The sequence below is a fragment of the Microtus pennsylvanicus genome, chromosome 3, assembly GCF_037038515.1.
Source record: "Microtus pennsylvanicus isolate mMicPen1 chromosome 3, mMicPen1.hap1, whole genome shotgun sequence".
NCBI classification, from domain to species: domain Eukaryota; kingdom Metazoa; phylum Chordata; class Mammalia; order Rodentia; family Cricetidae; genus Microtus; species Microtus pennsylvanicus.
Window position 1 is genome coordinate 83,772,246 of NC_134581.1, and position 27,008 is coordinate 83,799,253.

At 50.8% G+C, this 27,008-nt stretch overlaps 1 protein-coding gene across 2 annotated transcripts; it reads left to right on the forward strand.

Moving 5' to 3' along the window:
- The first annotated feature begins 897 nt into the window (after positions 1–897).
- On the forward strand, positions 898–25,397 carry Slc37a2 (solute carrier family 37 member 2). Of its 2 annotated transcripts, XM_075966360.1 has the most exons (19): positions 1,097–1,267; positions 14,598–14,679; positions 15,149–15,242; positions 15,357–15,435; positions 16,672–16,807; positions 17,008–17,084; positions 17,788–17,954; positions 18,448–18,485; positions 18,695–18,847; positions 19,145–19,235; positions 20,591–20,653; positions 20,998–21,083; positions 21,686–21,734; positions 21,912–21,985; positions 22,228–22,306; positions 22,430–22,527; positions 22,734–22,798; positions 23,004–23,059; positions 24,354–24,491. In XM_075966360.1, exons 1-18 carry the CDS (start codon positions 1,209–1,211, stop codon positions 23,032–23,034), a joined length of 1,521 nt encoding a protein of 506 aa, XP_075822475.1. In that variant the 5' UTR covers positions 1,097–1,208; the 3' UTR covers positions 23,035–23,059; positions 24,354–24,491. The 2 variants fall into 2 exon arrangements, with proteins under 2 accessions (XP_075822476.1, XP_075822475.1); XM_075966361.1 differs by lacking the exon at positions 23,004–23,059 and having other exon boundaries at positions 898–1,267; positions 24,354–25,397.
- Positions 25,398–27,008: the final 1,611 nt, after the last annotated feature.

Sequence of the window (27,008 nt, forward strand, 5' to 3'; positions counted from 1 at the left end):
CAGGACCTGGCATTTGTGTCTATTGCCTTTCTTCCTCCAACCCTTTACCCCTGGCCTTGACTTGTTGCCTGCATTTCTGGCACTAGACCCATTCTCCCAACTGCTGGTAGTATCTGAGGGTTTTACAACTTTGCTTACCCTCTTTCTGCTCTGTACCAGGGCTGACTAGCCACGTCTATTATCCTGAGTCCTCCCTTGTTTGGTGGAGTTGTTGCTGCAACCTCCCTGACCTTGCTCTGAGGATTGGGCACTCCTAGGAGTTAGGGGTGGGTGGGGTTAGGGCTGAAACCCATTTGCACAGCCACATTCCTATTTTATATTCTATTAACAAGTTTACTTTTCAGGCGAATACTCCCCTTTCCCCCTTCTTTCCCTTTCCCTTCTCGGTATTTCGCCCTTGGTTTCCTATACAGGAATCTCACAATAGCGTCATTTTATAGGTGGAAATGCACCCTGGTATCTTCAAACTAGAGGCAGGCATTTTTATGAGCACTCAAGACCCTTCCTTGTAGCTCTTCACTGCCCCCTGGCTGCTTGCCTCTAAAGGGGAGATTGGAGTGCTGGTAACATCGTTACTGGGGACAGAACTGGGTATCTAGTGTAGGTTTGGGAGGCTCCCCTCTGGCTTAGTAAGCAGTTTGGAATCTGAGCCGGCAGGACCAGAACTTGAGAGATGGGTTTAGGGCTAAGTACTTTTCCACCCTGAGACTCTTCCGAACTCCGGGTGAGTGATCACTCAGATCACTGGTTCCACTGCGCTAGCCCGCACAGAGTGCCTAGTTTGCACTGTATCACGGCACAGCACCACTCAAAACAAGTAGGACTGCAGAGACAGGACGTCACACAGAGTTGATGACTTGTAAGATTGCTGTTTTCAGTTCCCCCTCCCTCTTGAGTACTGAAACGGAAAAGCACAGACCAGAAAGGGGAGCCCCAGGAAACTCAGACAATCGGTCTCTGACACGGAGAAAAAGTTCGAGAAAACAGATGGTGGTGCACAGAAAACAGTTGCTAACGAACGAACTTTGAGGGATTGCCGGGATTGGCCGTAGGCGCTACCCAGAGGGCAGGGAGGTCAGGTGCAAGGGGCGGGGACCCTGGCTGGGGCGGGCCAGCCGGCGGGGCATTTAAACAACAGTAGACCGTGGCGGGGACTCGCGCCGGCTTTGTGCCCTCCGTCCTCCCAGCTCCGGTACCGGCCACGCAAGATGCGGTCTTCCTTGGCTCCGGGTGTCTGGTTCCTCCGTGCCTTCTCTAGGGACAGCTGGTGAGCAGGGCTGGAGAGGGAAGCTGCTGGGACGCTCAGAGACGCACTCCGGCGGGCGGCTGATGTCTCTGCTTGTCCCTGGGGTGGGGGAGGAGGTTCTAGCTCTTTCAAGCCCGGGCTCCTTCAGTGGCGCAGGCATGGACGGTTAGTAACAAAGATCTGTTAATTCCACATCAGCCCAGACTAATGTATGACCCTGGTGAAGAACAGGCTGTCTAAGAGTCTTCATCCTTCCGGTTTGTCACCCGCATCTGCAAACACAGGCGCACAGGCGGGTACCTGTAGAGTACCTCCAACTCTTAATGTAACACTTAGGGGATCTGGATTTGCCTGTGGGAAACCGAGGCCAGGGAGTGTAGAAGAGAAAGGTGGCCAGGGATCTTTGGTCCCATTTTGGTTTATTTTATTGATTGGATTAGGTAACAGAAGCCAGAAATCACTGGTTCTGGAAGCCTGCCTGGGGGCACCGTTCCAGTCTCAGGGATGCCTAGCTAGGGTAGGTCTCTGGGGGTAGAGCTGCAGCTCCCCCAACACTGGGTGGTCACCCTTCAAAGCGTGAGCTGGCTTTCACAGCGCTGTCCCCAAGACCGCAAGGTCGCCCATCTGCTGGGAGAAAAGGCTTTGGCCACTCTCCATCAGAGTGCCCCTCTGCGGCCAGAGGGGCGAGGGGAAGAGCAGCAACTGGGGGGCTAAAAATATTTTGTTGGTTGCCATCGTTTATAAACTATAAAACCTAACACAGATTGGGCAGATGTTTAGAGTGTGATCCATTTGGCCTGGTTTTAAAGGTGTTTGGTTTCCAGCCCTCTCAGTCAGGCTAATCATCACATACAATATCCCTTAGATGGTTTATCCGGTCCTTTCTAAATTTGGAACTATTAAACAGTTGTGTGTTTTCAGAAAGATATAAAACGACTCTGATAAGGACTTTAGCATGAGCCTGAGTTAGAGAGTCCACCTCCCTCCCATCATAATGAAGGAACAAGAAGATGTCATAATTGGCAGGACAGAGAATTGAGAGAGAGAGGAGTGAAGAGTTGCTGTTTAGTGGATGTGGATAGCAGCCATGGTTGTACAACGTGAATATGCTTGCCGCTTCTGACTTTAAATTTAAGGGTGATTGAAATAACTTGTTTTTGCTATGTATATTTACCATAGTTTTTGAAAGCATAGTACAAATAAACTCGTTTAGACATTAAGACTCGATGCCATTTCACTAGAAAACGTATTTTACAAGACTTACCTGGTTAGCTACCACTTCAGAGAATAAAACAGTTCAGTGTCTAGGGAAACTAAAACCAGACGCAGAGAGCCTGGAGAGTGGCCTCTCCTCGACACTGTTGTTTTCGCTATAGGCTCCATTTCAGCTTTTTTAATATCTAAAAATTTTTGATCACACAATAAAGTGGATCTCCTTAGATTCAATCTCATTGTTTGCCCATGTACAGCCAAAGCATTAATTAACCAGGTAGGTCATGCTAAATTTGTGTTGCTAGAAGTTTTCATAAGGAGCCTTTAAAAAATAATTTAATGTGTATGCGTGTATGTAGTTTTCCTTCAGTAGGTGGTGCATGTGTGTCCCTGTGGAAGTTAGAGGTCAACCTCAGGTGTCCTTCAGAAGGCAGCCCACCTTATTCTTTGAGACAGGGTTTCTCACTGGGACCCAGAACTTGACACTCAGCTCCATGGAGCTTTAGGTAGCTCTCACCTGTCTCTGCCTTCCACCCTGGGAACACAGACGCAGCCACCACTGTGCCAGGCCTTTAATGTGGGCACTGAGAATAACGCTCAGTTTGTGCAGCAAGCACCTTGCTTGACTGAGCCTTGCTCCAGTCTCCCATAGGTAGTCTAGCATTGTCGGGTTTTCATAGTCATTTTACTATTTATTGCCTTGAGATGCCAAGAACTGTCTTTACCACGTTTTACCTGCTGTATCTTTAAATTTGGGCAGATCCTTCTTTTGCTGGGTCCCCTAAATATCCTAAGGCTTTTAGACCCAAAAAACCAAGCAACTTTCTTCTGCCTGTGAAGACCAGGAACTCAGAAAACCATTTCCTTGGGTATTGACTCCATACAGTAAGCCTCAGTTTCTTCTAAGGGTATAATATAGTTACTATTACATATTCATCCTTATTGAAGACAGTATCCAGTCAAGGCCTTAATTACATAACCAGCTCTTCTAAATCTGTTCTTATTAAAAAGAAAGAAGAGATTCTTATGGAAGCTTTACAAATAGCCACATTGCCCTGTAAAACAAGAAGAATCAGAGTTTCTACATTTCGGTTTACAAAAAAATACAATGCCTATTAAATTGCTGTGGGTTATGGATCACTTGAGAGGAAAGAAAAAGGTCTTCCTTCTACGGTTGTCCTGAAAATGGAGAGCTAGAATAACATTTCAAGCAAGCATAAGCGACGGCCACAGCAATTCACTTACTCCTGCGCTATTAGTGCTGGTCCTTCACATCTTGGCTTAGCAATTCCTGCAATTCAGCTTCTCCAGAAAGAAGTCTCCTGACCATTCACTAGTGTGTACTTAAAGTTGTCCTAGTGGGACTATCAGAAGAGTAAGTGTTCAACTTATAAAAACAAACAAACACAATTTTTAGAGAGGAAAAACCTTAAGAAGAGATACAACACAAAAAATTCTGAGTTGGGGGACCCAGGCAGGCAAGTGGTGCACAAACATGCAGGCAAACACCTTCATACACCTAATACAGAAATAATATCAAATGATAGCATTTTATCTCTATGTTTAATGTAGACAAAACTAGTTATTACCTCTTCCGATTTCCCCCACGATTCTAACACTAACTGATGATATTGGTATGACAAGCCTTGCTAATCTCAGCGCTTCTCTTTCTAAAACGTGAAAGACCAAATCTAGGTGGTTTTCCCAGGAACCTGATTTTCAGAGTTCTGTGAGACAAGTCATTAAACCTGAGCCTGCTCTGCACGATCTTAACACACTAACTGTTTCTTTTCAGACTTCTTCTGGAATCTACTACAGTCCCAGGCAAACCACACTCCCCTCCACAAAGCCTTTCTTATAACTATGCCTGTCAGATGCTCTACCACTGAGCTGCTCCTTAACCCTGTGAGGGTGAATCGTGGGGAAGAGTCTGTCCCACGTCAGCCTCTCAGCACAGGAATGCGCACAGTACAGCCTTCTACACACACATCACTGTACACTGTCTGTTAAAAACAAGATCTCTAGCACACACTGGCCTTGAACCACTTATGTAGCCAAAGATGACCTTGAATTTCTGATCTTCCTGCCTTACCCTTCTTAGAGCCGTGATTACGCCTGTATTCCACCACTGTGGTTTGCGTGGTACTAGGGACGGAAGCCCAGAGCCCTGTGCATGCTAGGCAAGCACTGTTCCAACTGAACTAAACCCTCCGTCCCCCTTGCACACTTCTTGAAGTGCGACTCTAGCTGCCATAGTCTCCAAAATTCTAACATCTCCAAGTGGTCTAGGAATCCTATTACCACTGTGTGCTGTGAGTTTGACTTTTGGGGGCCTCTTTTTTCTCACCAGTAGAAGCTAGGAGGTTCCAGATGGAATGTCTGACAGCTCAGGTAAATATGCTCAGCTTCTGCGGCTGATGGAGGCTCTTCCATCTTTCCTGAAGAGTGTGAGTTTAGATGCTCCCCCATGACCCTAAGCATAGTTCTGCTATGAAGATGTTATACAAAAGTCTGGGGCTCGCAGAGGAAATGAAGACGTCGCCCCACCTTGTTGGAATTAATGGTAGATCTGGAGAGGTGCTGTGGACACAGCAGTCATCAATCTTTTTTTTTTTTTACTTTGTTCTATTCATTCGTTTGTTTGTGTAACCTGAAGGCTGGAACCCAGGCCCTCATGTATGCCAGGCAAGGGCTCTGCTACCGAGCTACATGCCCACTCCCGAGTTAGCAATGTTAGAAGGAGTGCTGCATGCACTGAGTGTCAAAGGGTGATGTGGTTCAAATGGTCTGTGTCTTTTAGAGGTCAGTTGAATTGATTTTGAAGAAAGCTACCTCCTGGAGTATGTCTGATACATGAAGTTTTGAGATTAGAGGTAGACATTGCTTGGCACGCAGGACGCATGCAACCGTGGTGGTTCTCTCTGTCTCCTCTGTTACTGAGGATCACAGCAAATGGGTGTTAACACGTGCACATTTCCTGTGCTAAACAAAACATGAGTCGAGACGGAGACCACAGGATAAGGACTCACAGTGTGAAAGAATATTAGAAATGAACCCTGTCACACGCTACTTTCACATTGCCCTAAGGAGAGCATCGACAGAGACTGAAGATAGCAGCCGGTGGTCTTGAACCCTTCCCCTGAGAAATAAGGAGAGCAGCAAAGCCTACTCCTAAGGTTGCCGCAGCGGTCACATGGAGAGATTTGAGTGGGGGCTAGGCTTGTGTTTAGCCCAGAAGCTTAACCATTGACTGTTGTTCTGCAAGCTTTCTGTAGGTACTACTTTGTACTGGGTAATATTAATTTGTCTTTTTTTTTTTTAATGAAAGGTTAGTTCTCCCATGGGACATACTGGTAAACGGAGACACAGAAAACCATGTGGCTTGACAAACATTGTGTTGCTGGCAGATGACTGTACTGGAGTTGATTCTGGGTTAATCCAACTCCCAAGCCTTTGGTCTTCCTCCTGTACTCCTGATGATCATGTGGGTGGAAAATAAAACCCACATTGTCATTTGACTTTAGACAAATCAATCTCTATGAGGCTACATTTCCTTAACTATACAAGGAAAATGACCACCCTCATATCTCAGGATATTGAGACTAAATGAGAAGTTTGATTTTTTACATTTACTTATTTCTTTTTGAAAAAAAATATTTTTAGCTGGGGCGGTGGTGGCACACACCTTTGATCCCAGCACTCCGGAAGCAGAGGCAAGCAGATCTCTGTGAGTTAGAGCTCAGCCTGGTCTACAAAGTGAGTTCCAGGAATACCAGGGCTCTTACACAGAGAAACCCTGGGGGAGAGGGGTAGTGTAAAAAAAAAAAAGTTTAACTGAAATTATCACTTTCCCTTCCTCCAACCCCTCCCATGTTCCCCCCCCCAAGTTGATAGCATCTTTATCTTTACTATGTATATGCAAATGGAATGCTTTTTAAAGCACTCAGTGAATCGGGCAGCCTTTGTCTGTGGACTGGCTGTGTGGTACTCCAGCCAGCAGGAGCAGAGTTTGCTAGAACGCAGAGCCTGGAGTGGGGTTGTGAGCAGGTGGCACCAGGTGTGTGGAGGCTGATGACGGAGTCTGTGGAGTTTCTATCCAGTGGGCGTTACTCCATCCCCTGTCAGGACTGAGCAGACAGACAGTTCGTGGTGTTCCTGAGCCACCCAACCCCCAGAGGGTCTGTAGCCCTGGGCCTGCCTGGTGTTGATGTCTGCACGGGCATCTTTCCAGAGAGATGACTGTGGCCAGGGCGTACAGGGCTGGGTGAGGAGGAGAAACTCACTGGGGACCTGGAGGAGGGCTGGATGAGCAGGAATGGGTGTGGAGGAGATAGCTTTGGCAGGAGCGGGAGCGAGAGCTCGACTCCCACACTGTTTGTGTTCGCCCCATTCCTTCATCTTCTTCTCTTGGGAGCTGGACAAGGAAAGGGCTGGTAGATGGCTCTGTGCTGTGGGGTTGGTGAGGAAGAGAGAGCAGAAAAATCTTCAAACACACACCGAGGGCTGCGGCCTGTGTCAGATACATGTGGGCCCAGTGTATTTGTTAGTCCTTGTGAGGATCTTGTGTGGTCGTTTACTCTTTTATTTTAACAATAACACTGAGCCTTGAGAGGTTAAACAAGTTGCTCCAAAGTGACCGTAACAGTAAGTTAGCAGAACCAGAAATAAAGGCTCAGCTTCTTTTGGCTTGTGTCTGATGTCCTTTTCCCTATTCTGTAGCCAGAGGGCCGAAATCAGATCTGAGTCCCAGATGGTTCCTGTCCTTCGTCTTATTTTCCTGGCTCCTGCCAAGAGGTGCTCGATAAGGACAGCAGAAGGAACTGCTTAGGGAGAGCTGTGAAGGCTAGAGCCACGTGCCCTGAAAAAGGAGTGATCCCCGAAATGCTGGAGTCTAACCCCCTTCCTGTCACCCAGCGCCGCGTGAGCCTGAGGCCCATCCCCCGCGTCTTTATTAGTGCAGCTCACAGCAGCTGCTTTCTGGGCTTCCCCTTTTCTCCCGGGTGTTTCCTCTTTCCCTCCTTAAAGGACTGAGCAGCGTGCCCAACCCCCACCGCTCCGAGCATTGCCAGTCTGCTCAAGCTGTGAGGAACGCTCGAGGGGGCCAGGAGGCGGCATGGAGTTGTCTGTGTACCTGGGTGGAGACCCTTCTCAGTCAAGCTGTGGCCAGTGCTCAGTGAGGTCAGAGTCAGGCAGTCCCAAAGAAATCCCAGCACAAAGCACAAAAGCTGCCTTGGGTCTGCAATCAGCTATGCGAATGCCGTGCTTCTAGTCCCGTTCTAGCTGGGATTGAATGCTGGATCAGGGACAAGAAACCACTGTCTAGTAGCCACAGGAAGTCAGAACATTCCAGATGAAATTTATGGTTAAGGCGATGATCTTTTTTCTTTTTGGAAAAAAAGAATATATATTTGAGAAGAAAGCCAACAAGGGGAGCCCCGAGTGCTCAGAAAGAGTGAATGGACGGGGCTAGAATCTACAGCACAAGGTATCACTTAGGCCAGCTGGAAGGTTTTGAAGGGAGCAAGTTGTAGGCTTTAGAAGAGCTGGCCAAATAGGGGTAGAGCCCCGAAGCCAGACCCCACCGCCAGCTGACTGTCACTAAGTTGGCGTGTGTGGTGCGGACGCTGGTGTCACCGCCCTCTAACCTCTAGCTTAGGCGTACTCAGGAGACAGCGAGGGTGAGGCTCAGGCCAGGCCTCCTGGGGGTCCTGGAAGGATGTGGTCCTCAGCACAGCCCCGCCCCTGTTGTGCGAGCAGCCATTGTTCTGAAGAGTGGTGCTTTCTCCTGTTAGCCAGCAGAGCCCTAGGTCATTTCCATTTCTCAGAGCAGTAACTCAGACCCAAACAGAGGAGGAGGACAAGAGGCATGGGATTCCATGGGCCTGCTCCCTGTCCCATGAAAGCTTTCTCCAGCCTGACCTGACCCTGCTCACTCTCGTACACTGCAGGCATGACAAAGGACTCTGCCCTTGGACATCCGTTCTTGCCTGGCCCTTCCCCACTAGGACATCTCCCAGTATTGGCGGAGGGCTTGAGGGAGCGTGAGGGTGGCACCGTCCTCATTGACCCTGGTCTGGTTATTATTGTACTCAGCCCTCACTCCTCTCCAGAACTACTGTCCCCAGAACAGGCACACCCAAGAACAGGTCACCAGGTTCATTTCCTCTGGGAGAGCACCAAGGTCACCCGCAGCCACCTCCTGGTGTTGATCTTCGGGGCTGTCCCGGGTTGAAGTAGGGGTGGTAATGGAAGCCTTGTCATCTCTAAGTCATGGTCGGGGCTGTCAGAGAAGTAGCTATGTAACAAAGGAGGAGGCGGGGAGCAGTGATGAGAGAGGAGAGGGGCCGTTTCCACCTCTCCCGAGATCAGAGGCTGCTCTTGGGGTCTTGTTGGCTTGCGGTGATTGTGAGGAGAATAATTAATTAAGGGTGGTGTTTGTTCATTATCTCCTGCTACCGTGGGACACCTTGTTCTCTGTTCCTAGCCCAGAATCACTCTTAGTGCAAAGTCTTAATGAAGTTGATAAAGCTATTATCAAGGTCCTGGGAAAGAATTGGGTTGTCAGCTAATAATTAAGAGATAGCTGGTCCCACTCTATCTGACTTGGTTATTCAGTAACCACTGTCTGGTGGTAGAGGAGGTGGGACTCTAAGAAGTGCCACCCCCCTACACAAAAAAAGCCTTAGAAGGTCATGGGGCAGCTACCCCCACATGGAGTGGTCTATGTTCCTTGGCCCCTGGCCTGCTTTCCCTGCCCAGTTCTACACCAGGACGGCCATCTTCTGCCTCGTGACTCTGCAAGTCTTCTCCCTGCGTCCCCTGTGGGGCTTCTCGGTTGCGAGGGAAGGAGTTATGAGAAGTGAAACCTACAGGTCCTACCCTGCCCAGAGTCCTCAGCTGTCTGGCCTGTGAACGGGCCTGAGTTCTGCAGCCTCAAGTCTAGCTCCACCCTTAAACCTCCTGTTTCTGGGCCTCTTTGAATGACAGCACCTGGGGCCCTTTCATGAATACCTGAAAGGAGCCTGGCTAGTAGGAGGCCTGGCTCCAAGTAGGCTGGGGCCCAGTCAGTGTTGTGACTTGGAGCTTAACCTTCCACCCTTCGGAGGCCAGGCAGGAAGTCCCAGAGGAGACCAGTGCCAGGCTAACACCAGGCAACAAGCCGAGGAGCCCTGACTCTCAAAGGTCCTGTCCTTCCCGCTGAATTAGAGGTCCGGTTATTTTGTTGGAGGTGGGGTTATAGGCTGGGCAGGTTTGAAAATAAAAATCACAGATCAGATGCCAGTGTGGACTGGTTGATCTCCTGTCTGCCCCCCAGTAGACCTCAGCTACCCAGCTTCCCTGTATGGTTGCAGACTCTCTCCCACCCACCCTAAGCAAGGCAGGGCACAAGCAACCCCAGGTCTTAGTGTCTTAGGAGACCCAGGTAGGTATCCTGGAGAGGTAGGGAGGAGGGACTGATGGCCTCCTAAGTTCTGTCAGGCAAATAAAGGCCCAGAAATCCCCTGGTAATAATAGCAAGAGCTGCCTCTAGTCCTTCCTGCTCTTCTTCATGAGCTAATCTAAAACAGTATCAGCCATTTTTAAGCATCCTCTGGGAGTCGGGAATGCTGTAAGATCTGTAGTGAACACCTGTCAGCAGTTCCGGGAACAAGGTGGAAGAAGTACTTCTCAGAGGAGTAAACAGGTTTGGGGACGAGAGCTATCTTTGCCTGGTTCTAAGTCCTTACTTTTTGTCCCTATAGACATGAGCTTGAAATCGAGGGCATCCTGTGAGGCTGACAGGATGGGAAGGCATGGGCTGGCACCATCTTGTGGTGAGGAAGCCCACATGGGGACCTGGCTCATGTCCACAGCACCGTTGCCTAGGGAAGCCCAGCCCTTCTGATGGCTTTGAATCCTCCTCAAGAGAGAGCCCAAACTCGACTTCTTGGCACACAGGGCCCTACCTGGCCTAGGCCCTACCTCATTCAGCCACTTTTCCTTCTCTGCTTGACTCGGTCTCCCCTTCCAGATATCTGAAGCCATGCAGTGTTCCCAAGTCAGCACTGTTATTTTTTTTTTAAAGATTTATTTATTATGTATACGATGTCCTGTCTATATGTATGCTTGCATGCCAGAAGAGGGCACTAGATCTCATTATAGATGGCTGTGAGCCACCATGTGGTTGCTGGGAATTGAAATCAGGACCTCTGGAAGAGCAGTCAGTGCTCTTAACCTCTGAGCCAACTCTCCAGCCCCAGCACTGTTATTTCACACCTCTGCACCTTTCCCAGTGTTTGCTCCCTGGCACATCCTCCTGCCAAGCCTTGGTTGACTTAGCCATCTCCTGCATGATTTTGAAACCACAGCTCATTTGCCTGACACCACTTCCATCCCGATGGTTTCGTGTCCGCCTGTACTCCATTGTCACACAAGGCTTCCTGCTTTATGGCACAGTCCCCTCCTCTCTGTCTGTTTCCCCCACTGACCCGTGAAGTCCAGAAAGCAGGGTCTTCCTTTTCATTTCTCTTGCAGTTGTCAGTTCCTTGATGTGGTGCCTGTGACGTGGTAGGCGCTTGGATGGATGCAGAAGCAGTCTTGTTTTCTTCTAAGAACATCAGGGTGTTAGGTTTGGGCATGGATATGTCTCTTCTCTGCAATGGCTTTTCCTACCCGTGGTCGGGAGGAATGAAACTCTGGATGAAAGAGGCATTGAGCAGAGAAGGATTGAACACCTGGGAACTCAGATGGAAAAGATGGGCTGGACCTTCCTCGGGAGAAAAGTAGTGTGGACACTGGGGTCAAGGTGAAGGGGAAGGATTCGGACAGCTGGTTTGTTCCTCTAGTGCCGCTTTGGTTCCATCCATCTCATGAGGCATCTAGAGTGTCTACTGAGGTTGCAGCCTTACTTTCCATGTGTTGTAGGAGGCTGCTTGTTCATTTCCTGGCCACCCAGACACCAGAAATAATCACACAGAAACCATATTATTTGCAACACTGCTTGGCCTATTAGCTCTAGCTTTTTATTGGCTAGCTCTTATCACTTTAACCCATTTCTATTAATCTGTGTATTGCCATGACTAAAGTTCCAGCATCTGTCTCCAGCGGGGCTACATGGCTTCTCTTTCACTCTGCCTTCTTTCTCCCAGCATTCAGTTTAGCTTTCCCCGTCTAGCTAAGTTCTGCCTTGCTATAGACCAAGGCAGTTTCTTTATTCATTAACCAATAAAAGCAACACATAGACAGAAGGACCTCCCACACCACCCAGGTAACAGTAGGGTCTGTAATTGAGCAGCCATCACTGCTGGGCTCTCAGGGGAAACAGTGGGACTTGAGTTCCCAAAGGTCGTTCAGCACCAGAAAGGATCTGATAAGTTGTGACTGTGGCCACATATCCTGGCAAGGACCCCAGCACCTCTATGTGTCAGTCAAGATAGTAGTCACAGAAGCTGAGCTGTGTGGCCCTTAAAGGTGAAAGCACAGGTACCCAGGGACTAGGATGAGAGTGAGCGAGTTAGGGCTGATATTACCGTCATGTACAATTGAAGAAGCCAGAAGCAGAAGACTAACCAGGTGAGTGAGTGGGAGGTGTCACTCAGTGCTGTCTGCTTTCCCCTGGATTAGGCAACAGCCCAGTTAACTATAGGGTTGAAGTTCCCATCCATCCATTGCTCTTTGCCTAGGCTAGCTGAGTCCTCTCTCTAACAGAGAATTCTAGAAATCCCTGAACTAGGAATCAGCTGTGTGTGTGTAACATATATATAATTATATATACACTTATATATAAATGGTAGACCTGGAAAATTTCAGTATCGTCAAGCTTTTTTTTTGTTGTTGTTGTTGTTTTTTTTGAGACAGCGTTTCTCTGGTTTTGGAGCCTGTCCTGGAACTAGCTCTTGTAGACCAGGCTGGTCTCGAACTCACAGAGATCCGCCTGCCTCTGCCTCCTGAGTGCTGGGATTAAAGGCGTGTGCCACCACCGCCCGGCTCGTCAAGCTTTTTTATGTCAGTCACTGGGTCAGGCAGGCATCTGGGGTAACCTTAGCTTCCTTGGTCCCTAGAAGACCTCTGTGACTGAAACAGGTGCCTCAGAAACAAGTAACCAAGGAGGTGCTTTGAGATGAGGTCTCATTATGTAGCCCAGGCTGTCCTCAGATTCCCAATCCCCCTGCCTCAGCCTCCTGCGTGCTATCACAACAAGTGTGCACCACCATCCAAGGTTTCAAAGAAAAAACACAGAGCCATGGAAAGAATAGAAACTGACGTCTTGGTAGGAAGCTGAAGTCCAGGGCGAAGTGAGGCAGGGTTTGGCAGCTCAACTCAATTAAGCTTTTGCAGAAACACCTTTTGTTTCACAAGCGGTGGCCCACGTTGCTTAATTCCGTGCTTGGGGGAAGTGAGTTTAGAGTCTGGAAACAGATTACCAGATAGGGCAGGGTGAGCATCCAAGTGCCTGCCCTCGGTTCATGGAGCCAAGGGAGAGGAGGGCTCCAGGGCCTGATCGCCCTTCTCCCCAGCCCTTCTCTTTAGTGAACAGAGGCATGAGTCTTCTCCTAACGTCTGACATTTTCTTCCAGGTTAGTTTGTTGGTTGGTGGGCTAGAAATCAGGGCCTCACGCGTACTAATCATGTGTTCTACCACTGAGCTGTCCCCTCAGCACCCCATTCTGAGGTCTAGTTTTTCCATACACCTTCTGGTTCCTGGTTGCTGAGTCAGCTCAGCTGATGCCTTGCTGGGGAAACAATGACTCAGGAGTGCCCTGCAGGATCCTCCCTAGGCCCCACGGGAGGTGCAGTGGCTATAGCGAGGTGGAAACTTGGAGCAACTCTTTTTTTTATATATAATGAAACTTATTTATCATCCATATATATTTTTTTATTGAAAAAAAATTTCCGCCTCCTCCCAGCCTCCCATTTCCCTCTCCCTCCTCCCACTTCTCGCCCCCTCCCCCCACTCCTCTCCCCCTCCCTCTCCAGTCTGAAGAGCAGTCAGGGTTCCCTGCCCTGTGGAAAGTCCAAAGTCCTCCCCCCTCCATCCTGGTCTAGGAAGGTGAACATCCAAACTGGCTAGGCTCCCACAAAGCCAGAACATGAAGTAGGATCAAAACCCAGTGCCTTTGTCCTTGACTTCTCAGCAACCCTCATTGTCCGCCATATTCAGAGAGTCCAGTTTTATCCCATGCTTTTTCAGTCACAGTCCAGCTGGGCTTGGTGAGCTCCCAATAGATCAGCCCCACTGTCTCCGTGGGTGGGTGCACCCCTTGTGGTCCTGACTTCTTTGCTCATGTTCTCCCTCCTTCTGCTCCTTATTGGGACATTGGGAGCTCAGTCCGGTGCTCCAGTGTGGGTCTGTCTCTATCTCCATCCATCCATAGAAGGTTCTAGCCATAAATAAAGAACCTTCATCTGGAGCAACTCTTGATTAGACTGCTCTTTCCATCTGGACAGCACATGAGCTAAGAAGTAGGTCCGGGAGGTCACATGGGGTGTGTGAGTCACAGAGGAAGCCATCCATCACCTTTCTGTGGAGCAGAACTGACCATGAGCCAGGGACCATGAGGGAGAGGACTCAGTCATTGTCACCAGCTGTCCCAGCTGAGCCATTTCTTCCCATAGTCTGGAGCAAGTCTGCAACGGAAATTGGACCTCACTCTGTAGAAAGACCCCTCGCCCCTTTAACTCTACGCCATACCCATCATTTCAGACGTTTAGAAAATGACTCAAGGGCTGGAGAGATGGCTCAGTAGTTAAGAGCATTGCCTCCTCTTCCAAAGGTCCTGAGTTCAATTCCCAGCAACCACATGGTGGCTCACAACCACCTGTAATGAGGTCTGATGCTCTCTTCTGGCCTGCAGGCATACACACAACGGAATATTGTATACATAATAAATAAATAAATAAATATTTAACAAAAAGAAAAGAAAATGACTCAATTCCCTGTGCCCATAGTTGCTCCACATATCCAGACGCAGAGACAGCCTTGCTGCAATAAGACCCTAGACGGGCTAAGGGTTGGAAAGAAGGTGTGCTCGTAGACACTTTGACCTTTGCCCTGGGAGCTTGGGTCTAGAAGAGAGCCTGAAGGTAAACCGTTGGTGCTAAGGCCCTGAAGGAGCAGTGGCTGGGCCTCTGCAGACTGTGATGCCCCTCTTTCCTCCAGGTTCCGTGGCTTCATCCTGCTGATCACCTTCCTCGTCTATGTCTGTTATCACATGTCCAGAAAGCCCATCAGCATTGTTAAGGTGAGGCTGGCTGGGAAGGGCGAACATTCTGCAGGGCATGTTGGACCTGGCAGACACGTGGGCTGCAATTGGGTGTTCCAGACCTCAGGCCTTCACCTTCCAAGTTCCCTTTCCCTGGTCGCTGGGACTGTTCCCTCCACCTGCCAGATACCGACTGTTGGTGGTTCTTTCCTACAATCCTCCTGCAATGTTTTCCTACACATCCCCCTTTTCACCTTCCAGACAGCAGCGTTGTTTGGTGGTGGGGGGAGCTGAGAAGGCAGAGGTCTTAGGCTCTGTGGATTCCATTCACGGGTGTCTTCTGGCCACCTTACCCCTGCTGGAGGAGGTGCCGGCGGGAGGGAGCATGGACTGAGGTGGAGAAGCGGCGCCGCTTGGGACCGAATAGCACCTTGCTTGCTTCTCTCTGGGCCGAGTGGACTCCAGAGAACATTATGATCCTTGACCAATGTGTGCCATTGCCTTCCAGAGCCGCCTGCACCAGAACTGCTCGGCGCTGGTGAGACCCGAAAATGACACCCACGATCCCAACGATACTACCTGGTGCAGCTGGAGTCCATTTGGTAAGAACCGGGCACATGGCTGCTCTCTACTCCCCAGTCCCTCCTGGAGAAAGAAAGGGGCTCCTGTGGGGTCACCCACCCAGCCAACTTTTTGTCTTTCCCATCTGCTTTTAGACAAAGACGACTACACAGAGTTATTGGGAGCTGTGGACAACGCCTTCCTAGTGGCTTATGCCATTGGCATGTTTATTAGGTAAGAGAAAGGCAGAGCCTGTGCCCATTTGGGGGTGGGGGTGGGAGTGGGGTAGATGCTTCAAGACTGCTGCTTCTCTTGCTGACCTGGGGCAGGAAAGCTGATAGTGCCTAGGTGTGGGCGTGAAGCCAAGGCCCCACCCAGGTCATTAGCCCATGGCCAGCCTCCTTCCTTCACTGTGGTCACCACAGTGTTCCTTCACCTGCTGCTGGTGGGCAGGAAGCATCGGTGAGTATGGACCAGGGTCCTCTAAGCCCTGGCCATGCAGATTCCAAAGGAGAGCCTACCCAGTGCTGTCTAAATCACACAGCCAGTGTGGGTCTCACCCAGAAGCAGAGCCTGCTGTCAGAAATCACAGATGGACAAGGCAGGATGTGACCTCGGCGGAGTTCATGGCCTAGTAGAAAGACCCTTAGCAGCTGATTGAAAATGGTTGAAGGCTGGGTAATCAGGCAGTGCGCTGGGATTGAAGACAAGGAATTTAGGGAAGGCATTACAGGTGAGCTCTGAAGTGTGAAGAGCCAGGGACATGGTTGTAGGGAAGGACACTCAGGCTGAAGGTGCGAGTGAACCAGTAGGGAACAGCTTGGAGTGCAGGCGGATCCTTCACAGGGTTACCTGAAGGGGAACTTCGAGGGACGCAATAGCGGGAGACAGGGCTATTCGCAAAGGTCATTTGCAGAGGGCCTGCTCCAGGCTCTGGAAAGGGAGAACTGAGAGAGGAGTTTACCTAGGTGTGAGGGAGAAGCTGAGGTGGACAAGACAGGTTATATATAGCAAGGTTATAAGCTCTTACCGCCTAAAAAGCTGAACGTCTAGACTGCTGATGTTTCAGAGGCCTCTTTGATGAAAGGAGAAAGGAGAATTTAGAATTTAGAGTGTTGAGCTTCCATTGCTTTAGGGAAGTCCGAGTCATGGTACCCAAAAGGCAATCTGAATATGACACTAAACCATGAAGGGATACATGGGAACGGAAACCAAACAGCAGGGGATGTGCTGAAAAAATAAATAAAAGGTCAGCCAGCAGGGAGGGACATGGCAGCAGAACTGTCAAAAGAGTGTCAGATAAAGCAGAGGAGCCTTGAAAGTGAGGGCTGGGGTCGGTCTTGGAATGCAGTAGGACACAGATCACCACTGCTCACCACGGCCACAGTGGCTTCGGCAACACGGGTAGGAGGGGAGGTGGTAGAGTGGACATAGCGCTAACCTGGAGCTCACCCCTGTCTTTTTCTCCAGTGGAATCTTTGGGGAGCGGCTGCCCCTCCGTTACTACCTCTCAGCTGGAATGGTGCTCAGCGGCCTGTTCACCTCCCTCTTTGGTCTGGGGTACTTCTGGGATATCCACATGCTCTGGTACTTTGTGCTTATCCAGGTATGAGTCTGACGTGCACTCGAGTCTCTCAAAGAGAGAGCCCTTGAGGTCCCTGGCCATCCCCAGGTCAGAGCAGACAGGGACGTGGTCTCCTTGCTTCAGTCCCAGGCTCCTGCTGTCTTCCCGCCCCTCAGCCACGACACTCAGCCTCCTCCACTCAGGATGGTTGAGCTCACTCTTACCTTCCCTGTCTTCTACAGGTCTGCAATGGGCTTGTTCAGACCACAGGCTGGCCATCCGTGGTGACCTGTGTCGGCAACTGGTTTGGAAAGGGAAAGTAAGTGTGATGAGGGGGTGGGAAGGACCCGGGGGTACAGGGGAGGTGTCCCGAGTACTTTCAGGAGGAAATATTAGAAAATGTGTGTTCTTGCCGGGTCTCACCCACTGAGAAGAAACATCTCTGGGGCTAAGGGGCAGTGCTATTTTCCTCATCTTTAGGATTTAACCCATAGAACAGACATGCTTCTCATAACAGGTTTATTTCAATTTTTTGATTAAAAGCAAAATGTTTGGACCAGCTTTTGCGTAAAATGGCCTGTTTTCACCTTCAGCACTGCTGGTCTGAGCTGTTCTGTTCTTTGTTATGGGGGATGCCCCCACACAATGTTTTTGCAGTGTGCAAAACTAGATTCCAGTAGCAAAACTCAAGTCAGGGGCATTAAAAATCCCCAGATGTTTCCAGATGTCCCCTGTGGGATAGAATCACCCCCAGTTGAAGACTCCAGTTTAGGGTGACATTGATAGGGGTCAAAGAGAAGAATGAAAGGTTCATGACTTCCCCGTGCTCAGAGTTCCCCACTGTGCTTGCCTGGGGAACTGGCTAACGCACTGGATCTCAGCCCAAAGCTTTTTCTGCACTGTCCTTGGGGTCTCTGAGAATCTCCAGCACGTGCTGGAGGCTAGAAGCAGCCAGTCTTCTGGGCTTGGCTGGGCGGGGTATTTTCCCCCATTTTTATTCCTTTTCCTTCCCTTATCTTCAGGCGGGGATTTATCATGGGCATCTGGAACTCCCACACGTCTGTGGGTAACATCCTGGGCTCCCTGATCGCCGGAGTCTGGGTGAACCAGCAGTGGGGCCTGTCATTCATCGTGCCTGGCGTTATCACCGCTGCCATGGGCATCATCACTTTCCTCTTTCTTATTGAATGTGAGTGGACCCTTCCACACCCATGCTGTACCGTACGTTTGTGGGAGAAAGCAGACATTCTGTGAGCGTTGCTGTTCAGGGTATTGGGTAATGAGCTCTGTGACCCTGAAACTGCCCTTTTCATCTATAAAGTGAGAAAAGTATTTGCTCCCAAGGATTTCTGAAGAGAGGGACATTGTAGTTTAAATGTTTTGTCTGTAGTGGGTGCTCGCTCTGCTGAAGTGTTGTGCCTCTTACATTTAGACGGCTACTGTTTTTTCCCATTCTCTGACAGCCCTGAGTCGGCAAGGCCAGGTGTATCGCTACCAGGTCAAGAGCAAGTCATAACAGTTCCTAGAAGAGGCAGGCTGGCCTAGAAAGCCTGCTCCCTTAATGCTGGGGCCCATGCGGGGCATGTAGGGATAACTCTACATTAGTTTAGACCCACTGTAAAGTGAGGGGCTAAGCTATTGGCAAGCTTCTCAGAAAGGTATTTGTCCCCCCAACCCCCCAGATCCAGAAGATGTGGACTGCACCCCTCCTCAACACCATGTGAGTAGATCATTCCAGCCCTAGCCCTGCCCTCCTCACAAGAACTGGCCATGGGAGGGCCCACAACCTGGTGGGCCTGCCAGCCCAAGAGAGAAACATACACCTCCCCCAGGATGAGCGCCCCCTACCTCTCACTTGGGCCGTCCTTCCCATTAGAGAAGGTTGGTAAGTGGCCCTGCCCACAAGGGGGGATCTTTTTCTTTGCTCAGGATGATCAGGAGAAGGAACGGGACAACCCTGAGGATCCTGTGAATGGTCCCTATTCCTGCAGGGAGAGTAATGTGGACATTGCAGCCAGCTCCTTCAAGGAGCCGGGCTCAGAGCCTGCAGCCATCAGTTTTCTGGGGGCACTCAAGATTCCGGTGAGATGTTTGTGGGATGAAGGGAGGAGGGTCTCTCTAGAGTTTCCATTAGCTATCAGGGGATAGGGTAGCGTTGAGAATTTCTGTACAGACTGTAGGATGGCCCCTTAGGAAGGGCAGTATAGGAGGGCTGTCTTGACATGGCATGAGGCAGTCATTAGGATGGGGTGTATATTTGGGGTTGCTTTGTTTGGGAGTGATGACAGTCATGGGGTAGTGCTGTTCACCGGTGGGACCTCCACTGGACTGGGGATCTCTCGAGCACCTTTTCATTGTGTCCTCTCTTGTGCTGCCCAGGGTGTGATCGAGTTCTCGCTATGTCTGCTCTTTGCCAAGTTAGTCAGTTACACCTTCCTCTACTGGCTGCCGTTGTACATCTTCAATGTGGGTGAGTCCCAGGGGAAGAAGAGCTGAGAAACAGGGTCTCTGCCGGGGCAGAGAAGGCACCGTGCCTGAGTTTGACTCTGGTAAACAACCTAAGCAAAGCTGGTCTCTCTTCGGGTGGGAGATTTGCTTGCTTATTTCAGTAAGTAGGATGCTGAGCCCCAGGCACTTTCTCCAGCCACCGGCCCCCTGGGAGCTGAGTTGGACCTTAGGAGCATAAAGTTCTGTCCTGATTTCTCCATCCTGTGTATTGGCTGCTTGGCCCAAAGGTGGGCGGAGTCTGCCTGGAACTCCTCCACCTCAAGCAAGAGGCTGTGTGGGGCCTTCCTACTCCATGGCCTCCAAGGCTCTTCTTCCAAGGGCCTTCATGAGAGTGATGTCTTTGTACTGGAGTCTTCTGGGCTACTCTGGGGGACCTGCCCCCATGCAATGGCCACTCTCCAGTGCCACCACCCAAGGACATAAGGATGGAAGAGGTCACTGCGGTGGCTGGAAGGGCTGTTTGCTCTCCACCTGCTCAGTCTCTGCTTTCCACTGATGGGGTAACACACCGAAAAGCAGTGTGATCCACTTTCCTGACCCCCAGGATTCTAGGGCTCCACCCCTTACCCAGGACCTTTCGCCCAGGGCTGTTTCACCCTTTCTCAACTCTGAAAAGGAACAATGGCTGTCCTGCCCCACACACATTGACTTTGACTGGGAGACCAGGAAACCACTGGGATTAGTCACCACCAGATCTTGAACTGTAGCTTGCCCCATAGCTCTACACGAGGGCCCCTCTCTCTGATACCAGCAGAGTAGGAGGGCAGTTTTGTAGGCATTGTGACCCTTTGTTTGGTGGCTTTAATGCTGACTTCAGAGTATGAATCAGCCTTGAGGGTGGAGTTACCAGTCAAGCTTCTAAATGTTCCCTTTTCTAAACCCAGGGTCCCCATGTTCCCACCGCCAGTCTCTTCCTGTGCCTGTGGGCATTAGCATATTCCTGTAGCCTGCCTAGGAAGAGCACTTATGAAGCTTGCTTCTAGGTCAGGAGTGGGTCAAAGTAATGGCTGGCTGGGCCAAAGCTCAGTCAGAACCTTATACTCCAGGAGAAAGAGCTGGAGGCACACCAGGATTGGTACCTTGCTCTGAAAGGTCTAGGTCAGAAGAGGGTATTGTGGGACTCAGAGCCTGATGGAGTATATCCCAAGCTACTGCAAACTCACACTGGCCCTGGCCAATCACTTGGTCATGGGTCCTCAGCTTCTTCTTTGGGCTGGATCAGTGTCCAACAGAGACTCTTCCAGCTGTGGTATTGAGCTTTGCTGCGAGCCTCCCTGTGTGATCATGGTTTTTTTTTGTGTGTGTGTTTTTCCATAGCTCACTTTAGTGCCAAGGAGGCTGGGGACCTATCCACACTCTTTGACGCTGGTGGCATCATAGGTGAGGCCCCGTTTTTTTATTCTGGCTGTCTTTCCTGCTTGTTCCTATGCAGAGGTGCAGAAAGAAGGGACAGCGGGCCATGATCTGGGCGGTGGATCCAGAGAAGAAAGACCTCCTGGTGTATTCTCATTTTTGCTCCTGCGAGGGGGGGGGGGGGTGGGACTAAGAAAGGTGGTCTTCGTGCTTTGGTTTCCTGGAGTGATGGGTGCAGGGGAAGGCTGCAGGGAGAGATGGTCTTTCTTGAGGCCAGGCCAGCATGTGGCAGGGTGATGGGAAAATTGGGCAGCAGACGAGGAGCAGCGTGGCTGTGTCAGGGACAATGTGTGAGTGAGCATGTGTTCCAGGTGGCATCACGGCAGGGCTCATCAGTGACTACACCAATGGCAGGGCCACCACTTGCTGCATCATGCTCATCTTGGCTGCTCCCATGGTACGTGTATAATCTCAACGCGCATGTGCTTGTGATCAGATATCTGGGGCCTCAGGCCTGTGTGTCCGTCTCCGCGCTGGCATGCATAGCTGTCTCTTTGTACATGCGTGCGTGTGTTTCCTGGGTGCACGTGGAGAAAGAGAAGTGAGAGCCAGCGGAGGACCAGGCCCCGTGAAAGGAGGGGTATCAGGTGCTGCATGTCTTGATAAAGGAATAATAAAGAGATCGAGGACAGACACCAGAGAAGACAGGGGGAAGGGGAAATTATAGAGCCATTCCCGGTGGTACATGTCTGTAGTCCCAGTGTTTGGGAGGTCGAGGCAGGAGAATCAGGAGTTCAAGGTATTCCTCAGCTACGGAGTCAGTTTCAGGACAGCCTGTGTTGCATGACACGCATCTCGAAATAAACAAACAAAAAAATAAAAAAGAAATTCGAGATGACCATGGTTAGACCATGCATGCCTGGGACAAAGACTTGAGAAGACTGGATGCACATGGCGGGAAGAACAAGTGGTATGTAGCCTTCCAGAGCAGACAGCTGTTGCAGACTGGTCTAGCTCAGCGAGAGGAAACGGGCTTCAACTGTCTCTTTCCTATTTCAGATGTTCTTGTACAACTACTTTGGCCAGAATGGAATAGCCAGCTCCATAGGTGAGGAGGAGCTGTGAACCCCACACAGTCACTAGAGAGGCTCTGCCCGGGGAGCTCCATGAAGTGGGTGCTGGGTCAAGGCCAGGGAGTGTGACACACTGTGACACACTTGCTCTGGACACACTGTGTGCACACAGTCCCTCATCTCTAAGAATACCATCTCTGCTGTCTTCCCAGTGATGCTGATTATCTGTGGGGTCCTGGTCAATGGCCCGTATGCGCTGATCACCACAGCGGTCTCTGCTGACCTGGTGAGTGGGCTACTTCTGGCTATCAGGCTGGTCTGAGGGCTTGGTCAGGGGCTCTGTCTACAAGTTCAGTTCCCCTTCTCCCTTTCCTGTCTGCTGTGCTACAGAACCCCCCACGGGCTCTTTCCTTTCAACCCCAGGCCCCCATCACTACCTTCCTTGTTAGCTTTCTCCCAGCGCTACTTTTACCCCGATGTTCTGCTCAGCTTGGGTTCTGCTCATCCCACCCTACTCTGTCTCCCCAGGGCACACACGAGAGCCTGAAGGGTAACGCCAAGGCCCTCTCCACGGTCACAGCCATCATCGACGGGACCGGCTCCATAGGTTTGTTCCGGGTTTGGGCTCCTGCCAATTGAACCCTGCCTTGACTTGGGTGGGCCCCTGGGTGCACTGCCCACGGTGGTCAGGGAAGGTATGTATCCTGTTTCATGAGACTGTCGTGTACAGGTGCGGCTCTGGGGCCCCTGCTGGCCGGGCTGATTTCCCCCACGGGCTGGAACAATGTCTTCTACATGCTCATCTCTGCTGACATCCTGGCTTGCTTGGTAAGCGTTCTTGGGGCACATAGATGGCCACTGGGGAATGCTTTATGTCTACAGACTGGAACTGGGGCATAAAACACGAGGGCTTCTAAGACGGTGAGCAGATGGCAGCTGCCCTTTGCTTGGGATGCCTTCCTGTGGGGAGCACTGTTTTCCTCAGCCGGGCCCAGATCACAATGTCTTCTCCCTCTGCTTTACACGCCCCACAGCTCCTCTGCAGGTTGGTGTACAAAGAGATCCTGGCCTGGAAGGCATCCCGGAGCAGAAGCAGTGGGTGAGTTCCCTGGCAGTGGAAGCCCTGCTCCTAACCTCACTTCTGGGACTCCACCCAGTGCTCAGTTACTCTGTACTCATTTGTGCCGGTCCATTCTAAGCCCCAGGAACCCCGAAGCAGCTCCTGCCCCTTGATGTGCTACTGGACTCCCATCCCACCCCAGACCTGCTAACCTTTCCTCTGTTGTCCCCGTGTGTCTCCGTAGCTCTAGTCTGGTCCTAACCCACGCACGATAGTATTTTCCTCAAGTCCTATGAGTTTGTGAGTATTCTCCTCCACTCTGACTAATATGCCATCAGAATGGTGGTTGCATGTGGATCCTGTCCTCTCCTGTGTGTGATTCCCCTGCCCCAGCATTCTCTGATTCCTTGGGAGTAATTCCTGGAGATTCAAGCTAGTCAGAGCATGGCGCTTGGGAAGTGTTTCTCAGGGGATATGAGCCGCTATAGAGGGCTTTGGACACACCCGTAGGGCAAAGCGGGCAGAGATACAGAACAAGGCTGAGCTGCAGGTGCCTCCTAAATGTCAGAAATCAAAGTCACCTGCCCCCTCTGCTTGGGGTGTGTGGGCAAAGGCAACTATGAAATCAAAGCCTCTGGAACAAATTGCAATCAGAGCGGCTAAGTCTGGTGTAGTTTCTGCCTGGTGTCTGGTGGTGGTGGACATGGAAGGTTCATAGGTCAGTGATTGAGTCAGTGGCTGGCAAGAGGCTGGTGTGCTGGTGACTGGGCGACTGTCCCTGGGGCCTTTCTGTGTTCTTAAGAAGGAGTTGGCCAAGCCTGGACCTGGGCTGGATGGTATACATGAAGAGCCACCCCCTGGGGCCCTGGTAACCGTATACAGTGTCTGGGAAAGTACTTCCACTTTAAGAGGCATCATACATGATTTATCTCGGTTCACCTACATCTTCCGGGCAAGGCTTGAAGGAAGCCTGGGAGCCTGGGAGAGGCAGAAAAGCAGAAATGGAGGGGGAAAATGTGGCGATCTGGATTGGAGGCCAGCCTTGGGCACTGTAGCTCACCTCTCGGCTACCTTGAGAGGCAGGCGTACTCATTTGAAGTGAGGACCCAGTCCTGCCAGAACCTGAAACTGAAGCCAGGTTTGTGGGGATAGCTGGCCTTTCTGGGCACCGCAGCTCTCCCAGGCTGGTTCTTTCTGGAAGGTCATTAAGAAATGGACAGTGATTTACGGGCGCAGAAAGTGCTCGAGGCTGAGAACCTGAAGTCCCCGGACATTCTTGGTTTCTCTGCACACTCAGCTCTAAGACCTTGGCGGACTCCTCGGTCTCTGCATCGCTGAATATAATGGGGATGTTTCCCTCAAATGCCTGCTAGGGTTGTCCTGAGGTTCTTAGAGACGGTGGCCCGTGTGGTTTGATGCTTTGTAAAGCGGCCACATGTGGCAGAAACACTTTATTTTCCATACTATCCTGGCTTGTTAGAGCCTGCCCACGAAGTTAAAGGGAACCCTAATTATGGCCAGTACGCATGAAAGGCAGAAGCTTATTAAGCTGCGGCTTACTTTCTCTTTCATCTCATCTCTCCTGTTCATGCAGATATAAACAAATATGAGGCCTCGATTGGAAGAGCAGCATGGAGGGCACCCAAAGTGCTCCCTATGAGCAAGAGAACGGAAACGTCCATCACAAGGTGAGGCAAAGCCTCCTGATCCAATCAGTTCAGCCCAAAACCACCCTGCCACTGCGGGTACAGAAGACTATGGGAAGGGACTGCCGAGCACCCAGCATGGGAAAATGGAAGACTCTAAGGCCTGAGCTTTGGGAGCTGCAATCAGAAGGGATGGAGCTGAAAGCAGAAGGGAAGACCTGTTCAGACTCTTACTTGTTTGAATTCCAAGCCAGGAACAAGGCCTGGAAAAGGTGCCTTATCTCCTTCCATGTTAAATTATAATCTCTGTAATTGATCTGTGCCTATGGGGGCCTCTCACCTTGTTTCAAAGGTGCTGGGCCTCTCTGTCCCTTTGCCCATCAACTGCTCTTTATGTATTTCCCCAAGCAAGACCCCCTTCTCTATCCCCCACTGATCTTGTTGGTAACGCAGCCACTCTGAAGCATTAGCACTGCTCTCGCAGAGCCAAGGCCAGAGTGGAGCAAGGGGGCTGCCATGAGTACTGAATGGAGGGGAACTCGCTCTTGGCTCCTGAGCATCTCCATCCTCAGAGTCCCGTACCTCCCTTGCCTCACCCTGAAGCTGCCTCAGTGGATGAAGACATTGGGTCAGTGCTGTGAAGACTAAGGGGCGTTGGGCACAACCGAAAATGCCAGTGTGTGTTAAGCACTGTGTGCCCACCGCATGGCAGCTCCCCTGTAGGGATGAACAGGACAGTGGATACGAGAATGACTCAACACTGAGCAGAGGCAGCACATTTAGCAAGAAATGAATGTGACACTTGACTCAGCCAAGTGCCCGCTACAGAGCAGCTGCCTGGAGCCACCTTGCAGCCGCCCTCCTGCCTAGTGTTCTGATGCCCGTGCTCCTTCCACTCTGAGTCCTGGATCATGACATGCCAGGCTGACTCCTGGCATTTCCGCCTGACCTCTAAGCTGCCCATCAGTGCCAATACAGATTTGTTTTGCCAATTGTGCCTGTGTTTATCCTTGGTGGGTCCTGGCATAGCAGCAGCCGTGGGGCTCATGAGGGGCAGTGAAGAGGTGTCACAGGACCAGAGAGATTGGTATTCTGGGGCTGCTGTGACAGCTGCCATTCCCAGAGGGCATACTCGTGACATTGATAACATGTGCAACACAGCAGGAGTCTAGAGGCCCCCAAAGATACAAACATTGCATTTACTAGAAGGCTGTGTTGGTCGGTGTGTTAAAGTATAAAGCTCATATGCCCGATCCTCACTTTGATTCTGCAGGGAGCAATCAGCCAGGAACCTCCTATATTCAAGACCTGGTAAGTGGCAGGGGCCGACACATGGTATTTTACTCAGTAGTCACGCAATCTTTCTATAAAGAATTTTAACTAATACTATATGGAAGGTGCAAACTTAAGGCGAAGCCATGTTACTCCTAAACACCACTAGATGGTGACACCATCCCATGGTAGAGTCTTGGGTGGGCAGGCAGTGCCATTCTGTTTCAGAGAAGGAAGCCTGTGCTCCTCTCTACCATTCCTTGAAGGTCAGTGCCACTGGAGGGATGCTTGAAGGTCTTGCCCCTCCCAGCCTCATTATTTACTACTTTCTGTTTCCTCATCTAGAACAGGAATAACATTGGACCATAGCACTGATGTGAAAGGAGATAGTGCTGGTCACACTCGCTGCCCTTAACACAGAACAGGAAAATATAAACAACACAAGCCAAAAAGTTGAGGGCTACGCCAGTCGTCAGTCCAGACCTGATGGACAGCCCGTAGGGGTGAGCCTGGTAGCTTCAACGGGACAACTTCTGAAGGAAGAATTCATGGGCTTTGTAAGACAAGGCAGTGAGAGGTGGAAGGCAGTGGATGCTCAAGTGAATCTTGTCAAGCCTTCCTAGGTGAGGGAGGCATGAGGAGCCGGGCCTGAACAGACACGTGCACTCCAGGCAGACAAGAGAGACATTAGAAAGCGCCGGCAGATTTGTGGGAGCCCAGAGCAAGGCCTCAGAAATGAGGGCTTAGGCTGCAGGTATACGCTGGGGGGAATCGCAAAGGTTGGAGGCCACCCCTTCCCCAGATGTACCCTTTCGCACTCACTTGCCAGGCCAGGTTCTCTGCGACCCGTTCCAGCCGTCCATCCCAGTTCTGGGCACAGTCAGTTCACCAGAGGCTCAGTACCTGTCTTCTCTCAGGCCTCTGCACTCACACGGGGCTAATGCAGGAGCATTACGTTAATTAGTTATTCGTTTAATTTAACTTCACATTTGGTCTCAATTAAGCTTAAAATGTTCTTCCTCATAGTGCTACAATAGCACGTGTAATTAAAAGGCAATAACTCTTTGTGTTTCTCCTTTAGAGATCCATTGGGAGGCTGGGCTAGTGTGTATGAGGAGGGGTGTGGGGGGAGGAGGAGGTGGAAGGAAAAGCGCCTCTTGTAGAGCGGAGCACTTTGGGGGTCCCACTGAAGGTGTGAGAAGGGAACTAAAGCAGACGGAGCATGGGGAGGGTCGGTGCAGGAGCCCTGAGACCTTGTCCATGAGGCAGTGGGAGGAAGGGAGGCTGCGGTTGTAGAGGAGGCCATCGTTACAGCTAGGAAACAGGGCCCT

What these genes read in the sequence shown, in the direction of transcription:
- Slc37a2 (XM_075966360.1), top strand. Translation starts at nt 1,209, where the DNA reads ATGCGGTCTTCCTTGGCTCCGGGTGTCTGGTTCCTCCGTGCCTTCTCT. An exon ending in AACTGGTTTGGAAAGGGAAA is followed by an intron (nt 17,085 to 17,787) that starts GTAAGTGTGATG and finishes CCTTATCTTCAG; the next exon opens with GCGGGGATTTATCATGGGCA. An exon ending in TGGAATAGCCAGCTCCATAG is followed by an intron (nt 21,735 to 21,911) that starts GTGAGGAGGAGC and finishes CTGTCTTCCCAG; the next exon opens with TGATGCTGATTATCTGTGGG.